Genomic DNA, 19,750 nt, shown 5'->3' with positions numbered 1-19,750 from the left:
CTTGTGCTTTTCCGTCCCAGCTGAGTCGGCTAAAGAACTGTGTGCCCTGGGCGCTCAGCGCAACTGATTGATTTGACAGGTGGAGGTGGGACAGGGAAACCTTTAAACCGACCGACCCCCCAAAAGGCGGTAAGCGCGTTGAACCGAACTTGGGAGGGGTCGGCTAAGTGGATTCGGACGTGGGAGGCCGAGCTGCCGCGAAGGAACAGAAGGCGGAAAGACCTAAAGCAGCTGTAGACGTGCCAACGAGGTGGGTACCGGGGGTGGAGGTGGGGGTTGACCCACCCTGCGAGGAGGCGGGGGCGCGCGGGAGGGGCGGGGGCGCGCGGGAGGGGCGGGGGCGCGCGGGAGGGGCGGGGCCGCCGGGAAGCCCGCCCCCTGAGTATAGCGGAGATGACTGGTCGGGTTGCGGGCAGGAGACGCTCTGTCCCACGCTCTCCCAGTGCTCGGTGGTTTAAAGATGGCGGCGGCGGCAGCAGCGGCAGCATTGGGGGCGCGGAGCCGCGGGATGGGAAGGGAAAAGGAGAACCTGTGAGGCGTCGGGAGGCAGCGCGGCGCCTGCTGTGAGGAGTCGGGTGCGGAGCCGCAGGCTGCCGGACCGCTCAGGGCCGGGGCCTGGGTTGGGAAGGAGAGGCCGGAGCAGCGCCTGGAACCCCGAGGCCAGAGCCGAGGAGGAATGTGACCAGGGGTCGTCGGGGGCGCGGGAGTAAGCTAGCGCAGGGATGGGGCAGCAGGTGGGCCGCGTCGGGGAGGCTCCGGGGCTTCAGCAGTCGCAACCCCGCGGGATCCGGGGCAGCAGCGCAGCCAGGCCCTCCGGTCGCAGGCGGGACTTGGTGGGGCGCACCGCAGAGGCCGGCTTCAATATCTTCACCCAGCATGGTGAGTGTGTCCGGGAGCCGGCGTGAGGACGTGGGGGAGGCCGGAGGTGGAGTTGGGGCGGGGTGGGAGGCAGACAGGCAGCCCTAGGGGGTCGAGCGGGTGGAGGGGTGCCCGAGAGTGGGGGCGGAATCGGCTGCCATCTGGGCCAGTCACGGGAGGCGAGTCACACCCCTCCCCCCTCCCGTCTCCATCCTGGCTGGCAGCTCCCGGGGGCGGAGGAGGAAAGAGAAGTGGTCTTAGGGATCTTGGATGGACTGTCGTCTACACTGGACACGACTGTGCGGCTTCGGGGGGACGGTGCATGGTATCCTCAGGGGAGAGGAGACTGAGGGAGGTGTGAGCTTAATCCAGGTGTTAGCATAAATAGGTTGTTATCGAAGGGACCGTGAATTGTGCCTGGAGGGATTGGGAAACAGGAACTGAATCTCAGGACGTAGTGGTTTGTGAAGTAGACGAACAAGCCAGGCAATGAGCGGTATTAGGATAGTGAACAGTGCCCTGAAATACACTTCTATGGGAAAGGTAAGAATAGTAACTCAGCATTTGAATTTTTTTCTTTTTTCCCCAAAGTGGAACTGAAGGGTTTTGCTAAACCATCCTCTGTTCTGCTCTTTTTGAAGTGAAAGTGAAGTGGCTCAGCCGTGTCCGATTCTTTGCGACCCCATGGACTGTAGCATACCAGGCTTCTCAGTCCATGGGATTTTCCAGGCAAGAGTACTGGAGTAGGTTGCCATTTCCTTCTCCAGGGGATCTTCCCGACCCAGGGATCGAACCCGGGTCTCCCACATTTGTAGGCAGATGCTTTACCCTCTGAGCCACTAGGGAAGCCCCTAGTGGGGCTTTTGTGTAGGACACAATTCTGAGATGGCTGGCAGGGGTTTGACGTGGGTGGGCATAGTTAGGACTTTGGGTAGGAACAAGAGTTTTTCTGCCAGTCATGTGTACATGTATACAAACATATATCCTCTCTATGGTCTGGAACCTATTACTTTGGCCTCATATAAAGGTATTTTTAAGTTGTCTCCATCTCCAGTTTTTAATATCTGTTGATCATATAATACTCCAAGAATTTATGTATATTATATGCTTGTCCCACTGTACTAATGTGTAACTTACAAATGTACACAGAAGCAGAATTTAAGAAAGGATGAGATGAAAAAATAAACAAGAGTTCTAATATATTCTTTCCTGCAGTCCAGGGAGGAATGGACTTTTTTGCACTCCTCTTAGCTGCACCCACACCTTTTGAGGCCACTTGTCTAAAGGAAGAAGGGAAGAAAACTGACCTTCATGGAGTTGAGATACCCTAAGATCTGAGGGAGACTGAAGAAATAGATGTGACTTCTATATAAAGGACTGGATAGTTGAGGTTGGCTGAGCAGCAGCAAACTGGACTTTGAAGAGGCATAAGGAAAATAATAAAAGAGAAAAGAGGGTGTTCTTTTCTGCATAGTGTAGGGAAGAAGAGGAAGGAAATGTGAACTGTTCCTTAGAAATGGAGTTTTGGAGGAAGTTAAGACAAATGGTCTTATGCAGAGAAAGAGATGGTGAGTTGTATCAGAGTTCTGGGTTTGGACTTTGTGAACAAGCTGAGTTTCTTAATGGAAGAGAGGTGATTTGGGCCATTCGAGTGTTATATGTCTTACTATTAAAGATGCGAGTGAGCCTCTCTTCCAGAGATAGGAACATTTTATGAAGGTGCCATATAAGTTAGTCTTTATTGAAATCACTTCCTGCATTGCAGGAGGAAAGAATGGGTAAATAGTTTTCAGGGAAGAAGTGATCCAAGTAGCCCTGCGTTGTGGAAGGTGTTAGTATGTATTAAACTTGGCCTGGTGGGCAATGGTGATCCTCTTCGTTTAGTCTCTATTCAAGACCTAAGATTTTCTGAGGAGGAGGAGGTCATGAAGAAGGGAATAGGAAGAGATTTTGAAGGGTGGATAGGATTTGGATCTATGGAGCAAGAAAAAGGGCAGGCTGTGCAGGAGAAACAAGTGTGGACAATTGAAATGAACTTATTTTGTTGATGAAATAATGAGCAGACATTTGTCATGAATGAAGTAAATCTTGCAGGAGTGAATCCTTGAACAAAAATTGCAGGAATCAAGTTCTGATCCTGGCTTCACCTGGCTGGATGATTTAGCTACTTACTGTCTTTGGGTTTCTTGTTAAATGTTAGATTGGATGATCTCTAAGGTACCTTCTGACTCTAAGATATTATGATTCTAATTGAGAAGCAGTGGGAAGAAAACTTTGATTACGTTGGGTTATGGACTGAGTTATCGAAAATGTGGCAGAGGAGTTTATATCCTTTCACTTGATTGGTTAGTAAATAGGATATGTAAAGAAACCTAAGTATGAGGTGCTCAGAGACTTGGCCTTGAATGGAGGCAATGGAAACAGGTGGGGTTGAGTTTGAGAGATACTTCATTCAAACAAACAAGTTTTTTGAGCACCTATTATGTACTGGACTCTGGGGATACTGCTGTGAACATAACAAGGTCCCTGTCCTTTGTGTATCTTAAGGGACTTTATGATCTGATGTAGAGGATGAAGGGAGAGAGATGACCCTGAATACTTAAGGTTATGAACTCTGGAGCCATTCTGTCTGGATTTGAAACCTGACTTGACTGCTTATTATCTGTAACCCTGGGCAAGTTATTTAACCTTTTTGTGCCTTGGATTCTTCATTTGTAAAATGAGGATAATAAGAATACCTGGTAATAATAGTACCTAGATTAATGAGTTAATGTATGCAAGGCACTTAGAATATGCTTGGCATGTAGTAAGGGCTGCATATGTTTTGGTGTGGCCATTACTCCTCCTCCTCTTATTAAAAATAAGGATGAATCAAAGACAAAAAGATTTTGAAATTGCTTTTATTGACAAGTTTGGAAGTTACAAGTTGATTGAAAAGATGGGAACATGGTAAGTTTGTTGCCAGAGACTAGTTTGTAAAGAATAGAATTGGCAAATAATACCTAAACAAAGGAGAAGTGAGTACTATTTTTAGACAGATGGGTATTTATAAACTTCTATAACTCAGAGTTTCTCAACTTCTGCAGTATTGACATTTTGAGGTGGATAATCCTTTGTTATGGGAGCTGTCCTGTGCTTTATAACGCGTTTAGCATCATTCTTGGCGTCTGCTAAGTAGATGCCAGTAGCACCTCTTTCTGGTAATCCCCACCCTCTCCTGTTGTAACAACCAGAAATGTTTCCAGACACTGCTACATTGCCCCTAGGTGAGAACCAGTGCTTAGAAACACATGATAAATTCTGGTTTGAATGAATAAATTGAGTTAGACTTAGAAGCTTCTTAGTGGACCTATTGTTTGACATTTACACAAAAAACCTGGCAACTAGTGTGCAAATCAGTCTTGAATTTCAGTATTGATGTATTAGCACATAATTTCATATATGAAAGCTAGGCCTGACAGACTGAGTTTACATGTAGGTTTAAATGTAGATTAAATATTGTATGTAGTCAGAAATTATGCACGTTATAGAAATGCTTTATCAGAGTCCATGATTTTTTGGTATTTTCTCATTGAAAATGAGAATAGTATTTTTTATTAAAATGTAAGTTGTTATAATAACTTACTTTGCCAAAAATGCTTTTTGTGAATGTAATGTAGAAGGAATAAAAATAGTTGGGCTGTTTTTGGTGTGAAAGAGGTGAATGCTGTGACTTTTCTGAACTCTGTTATTGAACCTTTTCGGTGAGCTGACATTTCATGATTGGTAATCTAGGCTTGAATACTTTTTCTTTTTAATATCTGATATACCTCACAACAATTGAGTGATTTTACTTCAACTTTACTTTCTTCTCACTCATTTGCTGTAAATGCTATTAAAAATAAACCTTAAGTTGTGAAGTTTTGAATAATAAAATTTTTCCCTTTTTAAATCAAGCTCATCATTTTAAGTGGTCTCATTTACTTATTTAGGATCTGTAGTTCATGTTTTAATATTGCAGAATGAAAGATGTAGGCACCACAGGTTGAAAATGATACGGTAGAAAAGAACAGGAAGGCTGTTTGCAAGGGAATTTTAATTATGGTGACCTAGTGTAGTGGTCACTGATTCTTACGAGAACTAAACTTTTACAAGTAAGTCAGCTGTTATATTTTTATTAACCTCCATATCTGTGTAAGACACAAGTATATAGTTGTGTATGTGTATTTTTAGAAGAGTAACAATAATTTGTGGCACAGATTCTTTTATTACAGCCCAATTGACAGTAAGGTCACAGGTAAATTTTGAAATCTGAAGTTTCTCCTTAAGGGTCTTCAACTTGCTTTAATAAGGAAATAAAAGCCAAACAAAAGAAAACCCAGTATCTTTACCCCTTCCTATCCCTATAGTGTAATCATTGTTTTCTTTCCTCTCTGCATTCTTGACTATCAATGTCAGTAATGATGATAATTTATATTTGTGTAGTTTTTTAAAGAGCTTATGAACACCTTTTATGTCCTTTATCTTATTTTGATTTTTTCAATTATAATTGACCCTTGAACTACACGGGTTTGAACTTCAAGAGTCCACATGTAGGCAGATTTTTTTTTCAATAAATATGTACTGTAGTTTTATTGTAATAGGTTGAATCCACAGATGCCAGCCCCCGAGGTGGAGGACCCACCTGTAAAGTTATAAGTGGATTTTAACTTCTTGGAGGGTAGGCACTCCAACCCCCAAGTTGTTCAGGGGTCAACTGTACTCTGAAATAGGTGAGGACAGATACCAATCTTCCCATTTTATAGATGCAGAGTAAAGAGAATTGAGTGACTTCTCAAGTATTTCAGCACACAGCTCTTTAAGTTATGTGCTGAAACTCAAGCCTTTGTCTCCACATCTTGCCATTGTGTAGAGATTTAAAGAACGTAAGTTTTAAAATTAGGTAGAGTTGGATTCAGATGTTGCCGTGTCTTACATTAGTAAATGGTTATAACGCCAACCTCAACAGTTGAATTAAATAATAAAATTTTGTAAGGCTCGTAAGTAATAAATAGTAGTGTTGTTGGCACTGTTATTTACCTCAAAATGATTGTGAAAATGACGAGTCTCATATGAAAATGTTGTAAGCTATCGTAAAGCATTCTGAAATGTAGCATTGTCTTAGTATTTACATTTTAAATCTGTTTTCTCTAAGTCTATTTTTCTCTCAAGCTACTCTTGATTATTAAGGGACTTTAAGAAAGCAGCAAAAAGATAGGGGAATTTTGGGACTCTGAAATCACCTTAGGCCTGCCTTCCTTGAGGTTAAATGTTATCCTTTTAGGGTGATTGGTTTTATGGTTCTTTTGTACTGGTGTTTTTCTTCCTTCAGAGAAGTTGAACCAGAAATACAAGGCAAGGCAAATGTAAAGTTTAGGTTGAGACCTCATTTTAAGCTGGCACATTTATTCGCTGCTGCTGCTGCTAAGTCACTTCAGTCGTGTCCGACTCTGTGTGACCCCATAGATGGCAGCCCACCAGGCTCCCCCGTGCCTGGGATTCTCCAGGCAAGAACACTGGAGTGGGTTTCCATGTCCTTCTCCAATGCATGAAAGTGAAAAGTGAAAGTGAAGTCGCTCAGTCGTATCCGACTCGTAGCGACCCCATGGACTGCAGCCTACCAGGCTCCTCCGTCCATGGGATTTTCCAGGCAGGAGTACTGGAGTGGGGTGCTATTGCCTTCTCCGAGATTTATTTGCCAGTTAATATATAATGACTTTTTATTTTGTAACGTCCTTCATTTAACATCCTTTAAGACCTTTTTGTGTCTCCTTACTTAATGTTAACCTCATGAATCTTAACAGATTTCTTCTGCAATAGATAAATTTGAAGTTTCACTGTTGATACTTCACCTAATTATATAGAGCTGTTCTCAAACTTTTGTGTGGAGACCCAGATTGCTGGGTCCTGCTCTGAGTTTCTTATTTAGGTCCAAGGTGGGATTTGAGATTTTGCATTTCTAACAAATTTTCGGTGTTGCTGGATGCTGCTGGTTGGGGCCCCACGTTGGGAACTGTTGGTAATGTGAGAATAAGAGGAGTGGTGGATCAAAAGTAATTCAAAGATTGTCAGTTGTCAGAAGGCATAATGTATTGACTCTTCTACTTAAAATTGGTTTATAATTCCCTTTGTTCAAGTCTGGTGTCCACATGCAAGTGTCCACTGGTCTTACACCACCTTTTTGTGTCAGGAAAAGATGCTTTGGCCTCAACCTTTTTTTTTTTTTAAATCTCTAAAAGTTTATATGTTGAAATTCAGTTGAGAGATGCACTTTTTAAAGAATTTTGTGTCAGGAAAAATGGAGGGAAGAGACATAGGGTTCTGCTGATAGACCTAGAGTGGGCCCTAGTCCCTGGAAGAAGCCGTGAAGAAGTAATTGCCACTTATTGAGTGCTGCTGTGTGGCAAGCATGTTCTAAGTACTTAATATCAGGGTTTTTGGTTTTTTTTTTTTTTCACGTAAACTCCATAAAATCCTGCTGTCCAAATTGAAAAAGATTAGAGGCCAAAGATGGGATACCTGTTTGTGATTCTACAGGTATGGTATGATGGTGCCTAGTTTCCTTTTGAGGTTTGTGTTTATGTATTTGTATGTGTGTGTATATGGGAAGATTACTAGTTTTTTCTTTTTACCCCATCTCTCTTGAGACCAATGATGAGGTTTTCAGCATGGGAGACCAGGGTTGGGCTTCCCAAGTGGCTCAGTGGTAAAGAATCCACCTGCCAGTGCAGGAGACAAGGATTTGATTCCTGGGTCAGAAGGATCCCCTGGAGAAGAGAATGGCAGCCGATCCCAGTATTCTTGCCTGGAAAATCCCAGGAACAGAGGAGTCTGGCAGGCTATAGTCCATGGGGTCGCAGAGTTGGATACGACTGAGCGACTGAGCACACAGGAGACCAGCATTAGATCTGTATATTGACTCTGTGACTATGGATTGAGACTTAGGTACCATGGTCTAACACAGGGAGCAGTAGGCAATCACAGTGCAGTTTGAAATCTCATGATAATGTTGAACTACTGGCTTAACCTCTAGATTTAGTATTACTAACACTTCTTATTTAAAGACTGACACCCCTACCCCCGTTGATAGATTATACCTTTCCTTTTCTCTTTGTATTGGTGTGTTTATAGCCACTTAAAGTGATCTGTTTATCATTGCAATATGCAACTTATAAGGATGTTTCTCCTTTTTAGGTAACATGACAATCTTTTTGAAAAAATTAATGTGACATTCCAGAGTATTTTCTGTATTTCTATGTTCAATTAATAGTAATTGCCTGTGTTAATGTTGCAAAGAGAATTTTTAGGTACAATTTAGGCAGAATTGCTGTCTCAAAGAATGATGCTGTTTTAGATACTGATTAAGACGCTGATGAAACAGTTGAAAAACTAGCCTTGTTTTGTGTGTCTATGTGTGGAGAAGTACATGTTTTGTATAATAACTCTTGGTTATTAATCTCTGCATTTTTGGGTTGAGGGCATAACTATAAAATTTGTGATTATTATACTAATTATAGTGATTTCTCAGTTCAGTTATTTTCAGTTGAACTTTCACTCAAATGTACAGATTAATATACCCATTAAATATAATACCATGCCAAGTATAATTTTGGTTGGTTAAAAAAAGAACTATATCGAGCCTTTTCTGTCTCTTTTCTTCATGGTATAACTGTGCTGAGTCTATGGTGGTGGTACTTCAGGCTCCTCTGTAGTGAACTCTGCCAGTATTGGCTTTTGATCCAGCAGAACACAAAGCTCACCAGCAGGCCCAGGCAATTTATATTCCCTGACTTGCTTTCCAAGGAAAGGGAGGGTCTAGAAACTTTTCAGTTGATGTGGTCAAGGTCAAAGAAAATGTTCTGTTCTGGCTTAATATACAGTATGTACACAGATAATTTTGTTAACACATTCCTTTCTCTATGCTAATTCCAGCAAATTAAAATAATAGTTAGGACTAAAGAGTGCCACTTAGCATCTTGTGGTTCCAAGTAATTACTAAGAAAACATTTTCTAAAACTAACAGTGCTAACCCGGCACAGTTCTTATCACCCATCTGTTTCTTATGGGGAAGAAAGGTTGACACTTGAAGGTATTTGTTATAGTAGCTTTCTTTTATTTTGAAATTTGCATTTTTAATTGTATAAAAATCTGTAAAGAGGTATGTGTGTGTGCTCAGTCGCTTAGTTGTGTCTGACTCTTTGTGACCCCGTGGACTTAATGTGCCAGACTCTTCTGTCTGTGGGATTTCCCAGGCAAGAATACTGGAGTGGGTTGCCATTTCCTTCTCCAGGGGATCTTCCCAACTCAGGGATTGAACCCGTGTCTCCGGCATTGGCAGTTGGATACTTTACCAGTGAGTCACCAGGGAAGCCTATATGTAGTACATGTATCTGAAGCATATATAGGTGTTATTTCACACTGTTATTTCTCCATGTTTTGCAGAAAGAAATGTCATTTGTGACTAGCATCTAGAATAAAGCATGTAATTTATTGTATATGTATGCAGTGAGGAAGGTATTAAGTTTGGTAAATACATTCCTAATGTTGACAATTCATAGTCACAGTGCTACATCAGTGGTTGAGACCTCTGAGCATTGATTTTTGGTACATGTAAACCTTTTAGCTGTGAAAAAGATGTGTTCTATGGATACTACAGAGGAGTTCCAGATTCTCTCCAGATTGCTTTGGGACTTGTGTCTAGCTTCTGAATCAATATATGTATTTTTAATTTTGATAATCCATTAGCTAACTCTAAGACCAGATTCTTATGCTATGTTTAATTCTGTGAAACTGAGATTTAATTTTTAAGAAGGTATGAGGAAAGAATATTTTCTTTGATAAATATGTATTTTTATCAGAAGTTAACTTTCTGATACCAATAAACTCTGGTCTATTCAGAAATAGAAATAAAATGTGAAGAAAGCATTTTTTTTTAAAAGGAAGTATTTCAAACATACAGAAAAGTTCATATAGTAGAATGTCCAGGTACCCATCACCCAGATTTAACAATTGTTAGTTATGTCACATTAAAAAAAATTATAGAGACAGTTGAATACGCTTTGCAGACTTTCTCAAACCCATTCTTCTCTCCTTATCCTGAGGTTAACACTACCCTGATGGTGTTTATCCTTCCCTTCCACATAGTTGGATTTTATTCCACTTGTAATTATCTATAGAGTGTATGTGTGTGTGAACACCAGTTTGTAACTTTGTATGTTTGAAAGATTTACATAAATGCTATGCCAGACATATCATCTTGCAGCTTTATTTTTTATCCTGTGTGATTGAGATATATCCATGTTGAAATAATATAGTTCAGTATTCCATTGTATACCACAGTTTATTCAGTTTTCATATTGATGGTAGGTTGCTTCCAGTTTTGCATAAAATAGATGGTTGGAGCTGCTATTTGTTCTGACCAGAAAGCTCTTTTTAGTTATTTTTATCAGAGAAATATATGCGGACAGTTTATAAATAGTCAAAGAATATGACAAGTTTTGGTGGGGGGGCGGGCAACAGCCCCATCCCTCTTCCCAGGTCGGCAGTGTCCAGGATGGCAGCTACTAGCCACATGTGACTGTTCAGCAAATGTTCTTTGTCCTAATTGAGAAGAGCTGTGTTAAAATAACACTACATTTTGAAAACTCAGTACGTAAACAAGAATATAAAATATCACATTAGTATTTTTATGTTCATTACCTGTTGACATGATAGTGTTTTATATGCCAGATTAAATAGATTATTAAAATTTAATGATTAAAAAATTTAACTTTGCTGCCATAATATGTAAAATGACATATTTTTGCTTACGTTTGTGGCTCCCATTTCTGTTGGACAGTCTTGTTTTAAATAAGCTCTGTGAGAGCAGGAACTTGATCTTGCCCACCACCAGAGCAGTGACAGGCACAAAGCTGATGCTCGATAAATTTAAATGAGTTGATGCATTCAGCAGGTGTAGAGAGGGTTTTTTTTTTTTTGTTGTTCACTTAGGGTGCTTTGAGTTTTCTTTGCAGTTACTGATTGGTATAAAAGTTACTTTGAATTTGGCTTCATTATCCAGTGTATGTTTTCCCTTTTACTACCCTATTTTTAGCTTAACTACACTTTCAAGTCTTAGGATATCATAAAGTTTTCATTCTGTCTTTATCATTATATTTGTAATTTTCTATTTTGAAGTGAAGTGAAAGTCGCTCAGTTGTGTCTCTTTGTGACCCCATGAACTATACAGTCCATGGAATTCTCCAGGCCAGAATACTGGAGTGGGTGGTCTTTCACTCCTCCGGGGGATCTTCCCAACCCAGGGATCGGACTCAGGTCTCCCACATTGTAGGCTGATTCTTTACCAGCTGAGCCACAAGGGAAGTTAATCCTGTTGTTTGGGAAAATTCTAATGGATTTGTAATTTCTTTGATTTAATTATTTCAGATTACCGATTTCTTGAGATTCTTAGCTGTCTTCAAAGAGAAAAGTCATCTTGGCCATGGCATGTGTCAGGATGGCTTTAGCTCTGTTAAATTTTCTACCAAGCTATTGCTTTCTCAAGTCTGGGGTCATGGTTATCCTTTTATATTTATGTTTATTCTTTTTTCTTAACATATAAAATCTTTTTATTTTAAAAATTCTTCCTCTTTTTTTCCTCTAGCTTATTGGGATATAATTAACATAATATTGTGGAAGTTTAAGGTACATATACAGCTGTTTGATACTTTTATATATTGTAATGTGATTACCATTATAGTATTATCTAATAACACTTCCATCAAGTCACATAATTACTATTTCTTTTTTGTGGTGAGAACATGTAAAATCTACTCTTAGCAGTTTTCAAATATATAGTATGGTGGTGGTATAATCACTAGTCCTTGGTGGCTCAGAGGTTAAAGCGTCTGCCTGGAATGCAGGAGACCCGGGTTTGATCCCTGGGTTGGGAAGATCCCCTGGAGAAGGAAAATGGCAACCCACTCCAGTGCTCTTGCCTAGAGAATCTCATGGAGGGAGGAGCCTGGTAGGCTACAGTCCATGGGGTCGCTAAGAGTCGGACACGACTGAGCAACTTCCCTTTCACTTTCATGCTGCTGTATATTAGATCTTCAAAACTTGTATAACTGGAAGTTTGTACCCTTTGACCAGTGTCTCCTCATTCCCCTACTTCTTAGGCCCTGTTAACCATCACTTTTCTCTCTCGCTTCTCTGAGTGCAGCTTTTTTAGATTTCCACATATAAGTGATATCATACAACATTTTCCTTTTTCTGTTCGGACTTACTTCACTTAGTGTAATGCCCTCAAAATTCATCCAAGTTGTTGCAAATGGCAAGGTTTCCTTCTTTCTCATGGCTGAAATATTCTGTTGTGTGAATGTATATACACACGTATTTATCCATTCATCTCTTGATGGACACTTAGGTTGTATTCTGTCTTGGCTATTGTGAATAATGCTTAGTGAACATGGGAGTGCAGATGTACCTTCAAAATCTTGTTTTCAGTTCCTTTGGATATAAACCCAGAATAAGATCATTGGCTCATATGGGACTTATGTTTTTAATTTTTTGAGGAACCTCTATACTGTTTTCTGTGGTGGTTGCACCAGTTTACATTCCCAGTAACAATGCAGAACAGCTCCTTTTTCTCCACATTCTTGCCAATCCTTGATATCTCTTGAGGTTTTTTGGTGGCTTTTCCCCCCCTTTGGTTAAATGATAGCCATTCTAACCAGAATGGGGTGATAGCGCTTTGTGGTTTTGATTTGCATTTCCCTGGTGACAGTGATATTGAGCGCCTTTCCACATACCTGTTGGCCACTTGTATGTCTCCTTTGAAAAAGTGTGTATTCAGATTCTCTGCCCATTTTTAATTTCTTTCTTTCTTTCTTTCTTTCTTTGGCCTCATGGTGCAGCTTGTGGGATCCTAGTTCCAGGGATTGAACCCAGGCTCTCATCAGTGAAGCACAAAGTCCTAACCACTGGGACCACCAGGGAATTCCCCGCCCATTTTCATTTTTTCACTTTCTCACTGTTTTTGCTTGCGCTGCATGCATGTTATTGCGTGCGGGCTTTCTCTGGTTGCAGAGAGTAGGTGCCACGCTCTAGTTGTGGTGCATGGGCTTCTCACGGAGGTGGCTTCTCGTTGCCGAGCACAGACCAGCTTCAGGAGTTGCAGCGCTCGGGCTCGTTAGTTAAGGCGCACAGGCTCAGTAGTTGTGGCACAGGGGCTTAGTTGCTCTGAGGCATGTAGAATCTTCCTGGACGAGAGATTGAGCCTGTGTTCCCTGCCTTGGCAGGTGGATTCTCATCCTCTGTGCCACCAGGGAAGGCCTCTGCCCATCTTTTAACTGAACTGTTTTTATGCTATTGAGTTCTATAAAATTTTTCCTCAAGATTAAGAGCTTGGTACATAGATGCTCAAGAAGTCTGTCTTAAATGATTATTTCTCAATTTTTGTGTAATGCACCACCTGTCTGTGGTTTTTGGTTATCCTTCTAGTTTAGGAAATTTTGACTCATTTCCCTGGTTTCCACATTATTTGCCCAATTTTCCCTGTTTTCTTTATATTTATATATTAGTTCTTACTGATCTTTTTTCAATACCTCACCATTTTTTTTTTTTTACTATTATAAAGTTTCATCAAATTTATTTTGATTTACTTATGTTGAACTATAGGTATTACATACTCTCTGTAGTTACTTCTTTTCCCGTAGCAGTTTTCTGTGGGTATAATATGTGTGAGTAGGACTCTTGGTTACAAGTGGGAAAGACTAACTCTAGATTATGTAATACACAGAAAATTTGTGTGGAGATAGTGGAGACTCAAGGACAGGAATGTAGTTAGGCCGGCCCAGAAACAGGAAGTGGAAGGCTGCTAAAATCTCAGGCAATATTTATTTATTCTGTCTCTTGTTTTTTCTTCTGTTTGCTCACTTTATTATCTCTTAGACATTTAATTCATACCACAATTTCCTTTTTCTTTTTTTTGGTAATCTTTCCTGGTCAAAAGGATGGTCGATATTAAACTAAGGCTCTTAGTCTCAGTTGCATATTCTCAGGATTGGAATCACCGCTGTGATTGGTGGTCAGATCACCTCTGTAGCATTGACATTTTAGGCTGAATGATCCTTTGTGGAAGTTGTCCTGTGCATTGAATTTAGCAGTGTCTCTGACCCTATCAGCGAAATGCCAGTAGCACTCACCATCTAACTGTAACAACCAAAAAATATCTCTAGATATTGCCAAAATTCCCTTGGAAGTCAAGTCACCCCTGATTGAGAACTCTAGAGTGTACTTGACTGCTCTGGGCCTACCACTGTGTGAGAAGGATGTTTCAGAAAAGCCTTGTGAGCTAGACAGGTCCTCAAAATGTCTGAAAAGTATTTCCAGTTTTTTGTAGCAGCTATAAATTTAACACTGTTTTTCATTATTTTAGGTGTTTCTTTTTAAAATATTTTTTTCTCATTTAAAGTATTTGATATGTTTCTTATTAAAATCTTAAACTGGCACTGTAGAACTTGCTGTTTTTGGTCATTACTCTGAATCTCTAAATTTCTCAATCTCCTGCTGATTTGTTTCTTTTCCTTGAGGGTGAGTGTATATATATGTGAGGATGTTGGTTGTTTTAAGATAAAATTTATGAATTTGGTAGCCAGACAGGCATAGGTAGAATATACTTTTTTTTTTTTTTTTGGGAGGGGATGCTGCATGGCTTGCATGATCTTAGTTCCCTTATCAGGGATTTAAACCTGGAGTTCTAACCACTGGACTGCCAGGGATTTCTCAGTTATCTTATATATTTAATTTACAGGTAAATAAACTAATGCTTAGGTACATGAAACAAGTTGATTATGGACATGTAGCTTAGAAGAGCACAAAAAATTAGGGTCTAATTTTTATTATCTTTCTAGGTTTAGTTTGTAGTTAATCTTTAGTATTATTTATGTAATAATAATCAGTGTTTATGTGCCAAGCTCCATGCTTCAGATGTTCTCTCATTAGTCCTTGGCAAATAATGAAAACGGGTCTCATAATAAGACATGTCTGACTCTTAATGCTATTCTCCTAACCATTGTGCTTTAATAGTAACATAATAGCATTGGGAAAGGATTGGGTGCTTGTGTCCCAGACTCTTTATTCTATGATATCACTTAATCCTCAGCACAGCCTTGGAAGCTATACATACTAACTGGTTTTACCTATGAAGGCGTTTAGCTGAGAAGGAGTAAGTATCTTACTTACCTTAAGGCCACATAACTGACAGGAAGCAGAGCCTGACTTGACTTTTGTGGTTTTCCCAAGTTTCTGCTGCACCTAGGGGGAAATATTACACTGATGCTCCACTGTCTTCACAGAGCTTTCATGATAATAAAATAGAAGGAAAAATACAATATAATGTATATCAGATCAGATCAGTCGCTCAGTCATGTCCGACTCTTTGCAACCCCACGAATCGCAGCACGCCAGGCCTCCCTGTCCAACACCAACTCCCGGAGTTCACTGAGACTCAGGTCCATCAAGTCAATGATGATATAGTTCACTTTATTAAGGATAATAAATATTACCATTTTGTTTATTTTGAGACTAGTCTTCGTGCACTTGTCTGTGACTCTTTAGGAATTTTATAAAATTGAGTTTAAAAGAAATACTAATAAAAGAGAGCTAGATAATTACTGTTAACAGGAAAATAGTTTTTAAAAAAATGATATTTAAGAGATTATTTTTTATCCTACCAGGAATGACTTTTTGTTTGCTCCCTCATCTTGATATGAACAGTTTTCACACTTTGTAGTTCTTGAAGCTTTTGGATTTTCTAGTTGAGTGCTTTTGATTATAACAGCAGTCAGTGCCATTTATAAGTATGCTGTTAATATTGTGGTTGCTGGTGTTAGACTATGTAGGTTTAAATCCTGGATTAAATTTATGATTTAACATACCAATATTTTGACGTGAATGGAAAATAAATAGCTTGCTGCGGTAATACATAGTTGCTAAGGTCTCTTAAGGTTCTGAATTTTTTATATGTATCTGTTTCCTCATCTGTAAAATAGTCATGTGAAATATTATAGAGTTATGAGAATTAAATAATTATTATATGTAAAATGCCTCATAGAGTTATGAGAATTAAATAATTATTATATGTAAAATGCCCAGAGGTACGTGATAAATCTTAAGTCCTCAAAAATTGGGTTTCCCTGGTGGTTCAGATGGTAAAGAATCCACCTGCAATGCAGGAGACTTGAGTTTGATCCCTAGGCTGGGAAAATCCTCTGGAGGAGGGCATGGCAACCCACTCCAGTATACTTGCCTGAAGAATCCCCATGGACAGAGGAGCCTGGCGGGCTACAGTCCATGGAGTTACAAAGAGTCGAACACGACTGAGTGACTAAGCATAGGATAGTATGTTTTTTTAAAGTTGCCTTTCTAACATGTTTGTTGGTTAATGTACTTAACAATTATGGTAATATTAAGACTGAGATAATTTTGATAACTTAATACCAAGCACTATATTGTATATAGGTTTCTTCTGTGTCTAAGTGTAATTCCCAGATTTCAGTGCTTCTGAATATATAGGTAAGTATAACGTATAGTTTTATTTTGGTACAGTTATCAGCATTCTGATTGGATATTTCTAGCTCTTCAGTTAGATCAGTCTTCTCTTTCACAGAGGGCACTTCGAAAGTATCCTGAAATGCCTTCTCATTCATATGAATAGAATAATTGTAGGGGCCTTAAGAAAAAAAAAGGAAATGGTGAAGCAGTGGAGTGAACGCCAGTAGAAGTGTGTGTTATATGTGGGTACTCTGGGGATCATGACTCTCCATTGATGGGAATCATTGTAGATCTGGGCCTAATGGAAACTAGAGCTAGTAAACCATTAGAAATCAAGACTGCATACTCCATCTTTCTCTTTTAGGGGCTGTAAGGTTTTAACAACCTTTTTTTTGCTCTGTACATCTGTTCAGTTTTTCTTTCTTCCAGCTGGCTTTCTCTGTTTCAGCTTGTGGTATATGGAGTGTAATGGCTGCTTAGCTTCTTCAGCATGACAGCTCACAGTGTATTCTTTTGGCATTTATCCCTGCTGCTAAATGGCTCAGTCTTTTTCTCTTGTAAAATTTAAGACATTTATTTATTTACTGAATGCTCAGTACCTTTGTATAGTTCAAAAATCAAATGGTGCAGAAGTATTTCTGCGACCACGTTTTCCTTGGCCAGTCAGATTTGGGCAATCCAAACCACCAGTTTCTTGGGTATACTTTTGGGGGGGTTGGGTAGTGTGTGTGTGTGTGTGTGTATGTGTGTGTGTGTGTGTATCCCCCCAGTCCCCCAGTCCTTTTTTTCTTTAAGACCAATGGAAGCATATTGTGTAGACTGTTTTGCATCTCACTCCTACCCCTCCTACTTAATTTGTCTTAGAGATTCTTCTATGTTAGTAAATAAAGAACTTGCTTTTTTTTTTTTAATGCATGGCTTTTCATTGTATGGATGAATTATTTGTTTTCAAAAGGTACTGTGTAGTGAAAAATGAATCATTTTAAACATATGCTAGGAATAGCTATAGAATAAAAGCCTTGAATTGGAATTGCTGACAGGATATAGGGATTTCAGAATAGCCATTTACTGAATAACTGTCTTTACCTTTTTGTATACTAAAATTCTGTGTGCATTTGGTTTTGTTTCTGGATTTTCTGTTCTTTCTGATTTGCCTAATTATGTGTCAGTATCACACTGTTTTAATTATTGTGTTTTTATGATGTGCATTATAGCATGGCGGTTAATAATATATAGACTTCTGTGCTAAACTGCCTTGCTTTAAACCTTTACTTCCTTAGCTGTGTGATCTTGGGCAAGTTACTTAATATCCCTGTAGTTCAGTGTCCTTATTTGTAAAATGGAGATGATAATACCTATCTATAAGGTTGTTATAAAAAATAAATGAATTAATAAACTGCTTATAGATATATAAGCAAAGTGCTTAGGAATAATGTTTGGCATGTTATTAGTGCTATGTAAGTATTAGCTCTTTATTGTTTCTACCATCCAGTCTGGCTAGTTCATTTCTCTGTATTTGCAGAATATTACTGGCTATTCCTCCTTGCCTTTTTTTTTTTTTTGTATTAACTTTATAGTCAGTTGGTTTGTCTAGTTAGATAGAATAGGTTATGGGTTAGTAACAATAGCTCCTCCCCACCCCAGTCTTAGGGGATTAACACGTCAAAAGTTTGTCATTCACAATACCTGTTCAGTGAAGATCACTGTGTGTATTGGGGGAGGGGGGTCTTGGCAGAGGTGGGAGAGGGATTCTGCCTGTTTGGAGCTTCCCTGGTGGCTCAGACAGTAAAGCTTCTGCCTGCAATGCAGGAGACCTGGGTTTGATTCCTGGGTTGGGAAGATCCTCTGGAGAAGGAAATAGCAAACCACTCCAGAACAGAACATGCGTCCCATGGAGGGAGGAGCCTGACAGGCTACAGTCCATGGGGTCGCAAAGAGTCGGACACGACTGAGTGACTTCACTTTTGTCACCCAGAGACCCAGGCTGACAGTCTTACATCATCATTCTAGAATGCTGGCAATTGCATTGCAGAGGGAAGGAGAGATTGTTGAATCAAGTGCTAGTGGAAACTTTAAAAACCAGAAGAGGCATCAGATCAGATCAGATCAGTCGCTCAGTCGTGTCCGACTCTTTGCAATCCCATGAATCGCATTTCTTATATTTCATTGACCAGAGCAAGTTGTTTGTCATCACATCATGCCATGGGGATGAGGAAGGTGCAGTTTTGCTATGTGCCTGGGAAGATGGAGAGCAATAATTAACTACCTTAGTTTGCTCTGTTGGTTGCTAAGTATTAGGTCATTCTTTGTGTTATATGCAACACACTTTTTGTTGTTTAGTCGCTAAGTCGTGTCTGACTCTTTTGCAGCCCCATGGACTGTAGCCCGCCAAGCTCCTCTGTCCGTGGGATTTCCTAGGCAAGGATATAATGCAACACACTAAGCCTTTCCTTTAGAGAGAAGACCCAAATTCTATCAAGTAACTATGCTGAGCTCAAAATCTTTAATCTCTGAGTCTGTCAGTCAGATTCAGGGGAGTTTTCCTTGGTCCAGACAGCTGTGAATAAAAGATGTTATCAGCTGGTCTGTTAGAAAAGCATCTTAGTATCTTCTCAGGTTCTTTGGTTGTGGGAATGGAGATGTAAAAATAACTTCCACTTTCAACTCTATATATGTCTATATTATTTGACAAAATTTTTTACAGTTAGCAGATACTGTGTAAAGAGAAATATCTTAAAGACAACCTACCACAAAAGAATCCTCTTACATCCTATTTACGTTAATTAAATAATGTTTAAGTGACACAGCCAGAGCTGGACTGTAATGTAAGACTTATTCTAGCCCACTGTGCTTTCCAGTGTACCAAGCTGTCTCTCTTAATGCATGGACTTTGGTGTTACAGCTTTTTAACAATAATATGAATGTAGTTTTTGTTGTTGTTGTTATTTGCAATGAATACAGAAAGGAAAAAAGTTTACTTTGAGGAGGATAATTTTGGGGAAGATAATGAAAGTGAAGAATTATCTAAGACAGTTCCCTGTGTTATTTGTACAAGTATAAAATGTTCATTTATTACAGAGATCTTGCTTCATCTTTAAACTAGAAAAGGGGGTGAAAATCCATATATTTACTACTCGTTTCCTTCATTTCTCTAAGGGGAAAGGAAAAAAATTAGTTTGTTTTACTGTAAAAGTGGCATATTTCATTATAGAAAAGAAAGAACATGAGCAAAAAGTAAAACAAACCCCAAACCCACCTTCCTGTTCTGGTGTGTATCCTTTTAAACTTTGTTTTCATAGTTTGTGTTGTTAACTAAAAAGTATATAAAATGTGTGTGTTT

At 39.6% G+C, this 19,750-nt stretch overlaps 1 protein-coding gene across 4 annotated transcripts in view; it reads left to right on the top strand.

Annotated features, from left to right (window-relative positions):
• Positions 1-342: 342 nt before the first annotated feature.
• Positions 343-19,750, top strand: part of ABL2 (ABL proto-oncogene 2, non-receptor tyrosine kinase) — a 104,307-nt gene continuing 84,899 nt past the window's right edge. For 2 of the 4 annotated variants that reach the window (XM_061383344.1, XM_061383342.1), the window contains exon 1: positions 345-879. In XM_061383344.1, coding sequence (XP_061239328.1) covers positions 723-879 — 157 coding nt within the window. In that variant the 5' untranslated portion in view covers positions 345-722. Of the gene's footprint in view, positions 880-19,750 lie in introns of all 4 variants that reach the window. The other 2 variants (XM_061383340.1, XM_061383338.1) reach the window with 2 other exon arrangements.

The sequence above is a fragment of the Bos javanicus genome, chromosome 16, assembly GCF_032452875.1.
Source record: "Bos javanicus breed banteng chromosome 16, ARS-OSU_banteng_1.0, whole genome shotgun sequence".
Classification (NCBI taxonomy): Eukaryota; Metazoa; Chordata; class Mammalia; order Artiodactyla; family Bovidae; genus Bos; species Bos javanicus.
This window is presented reverse-complemented; position numbering and strand designations above follow the sequence as displayed.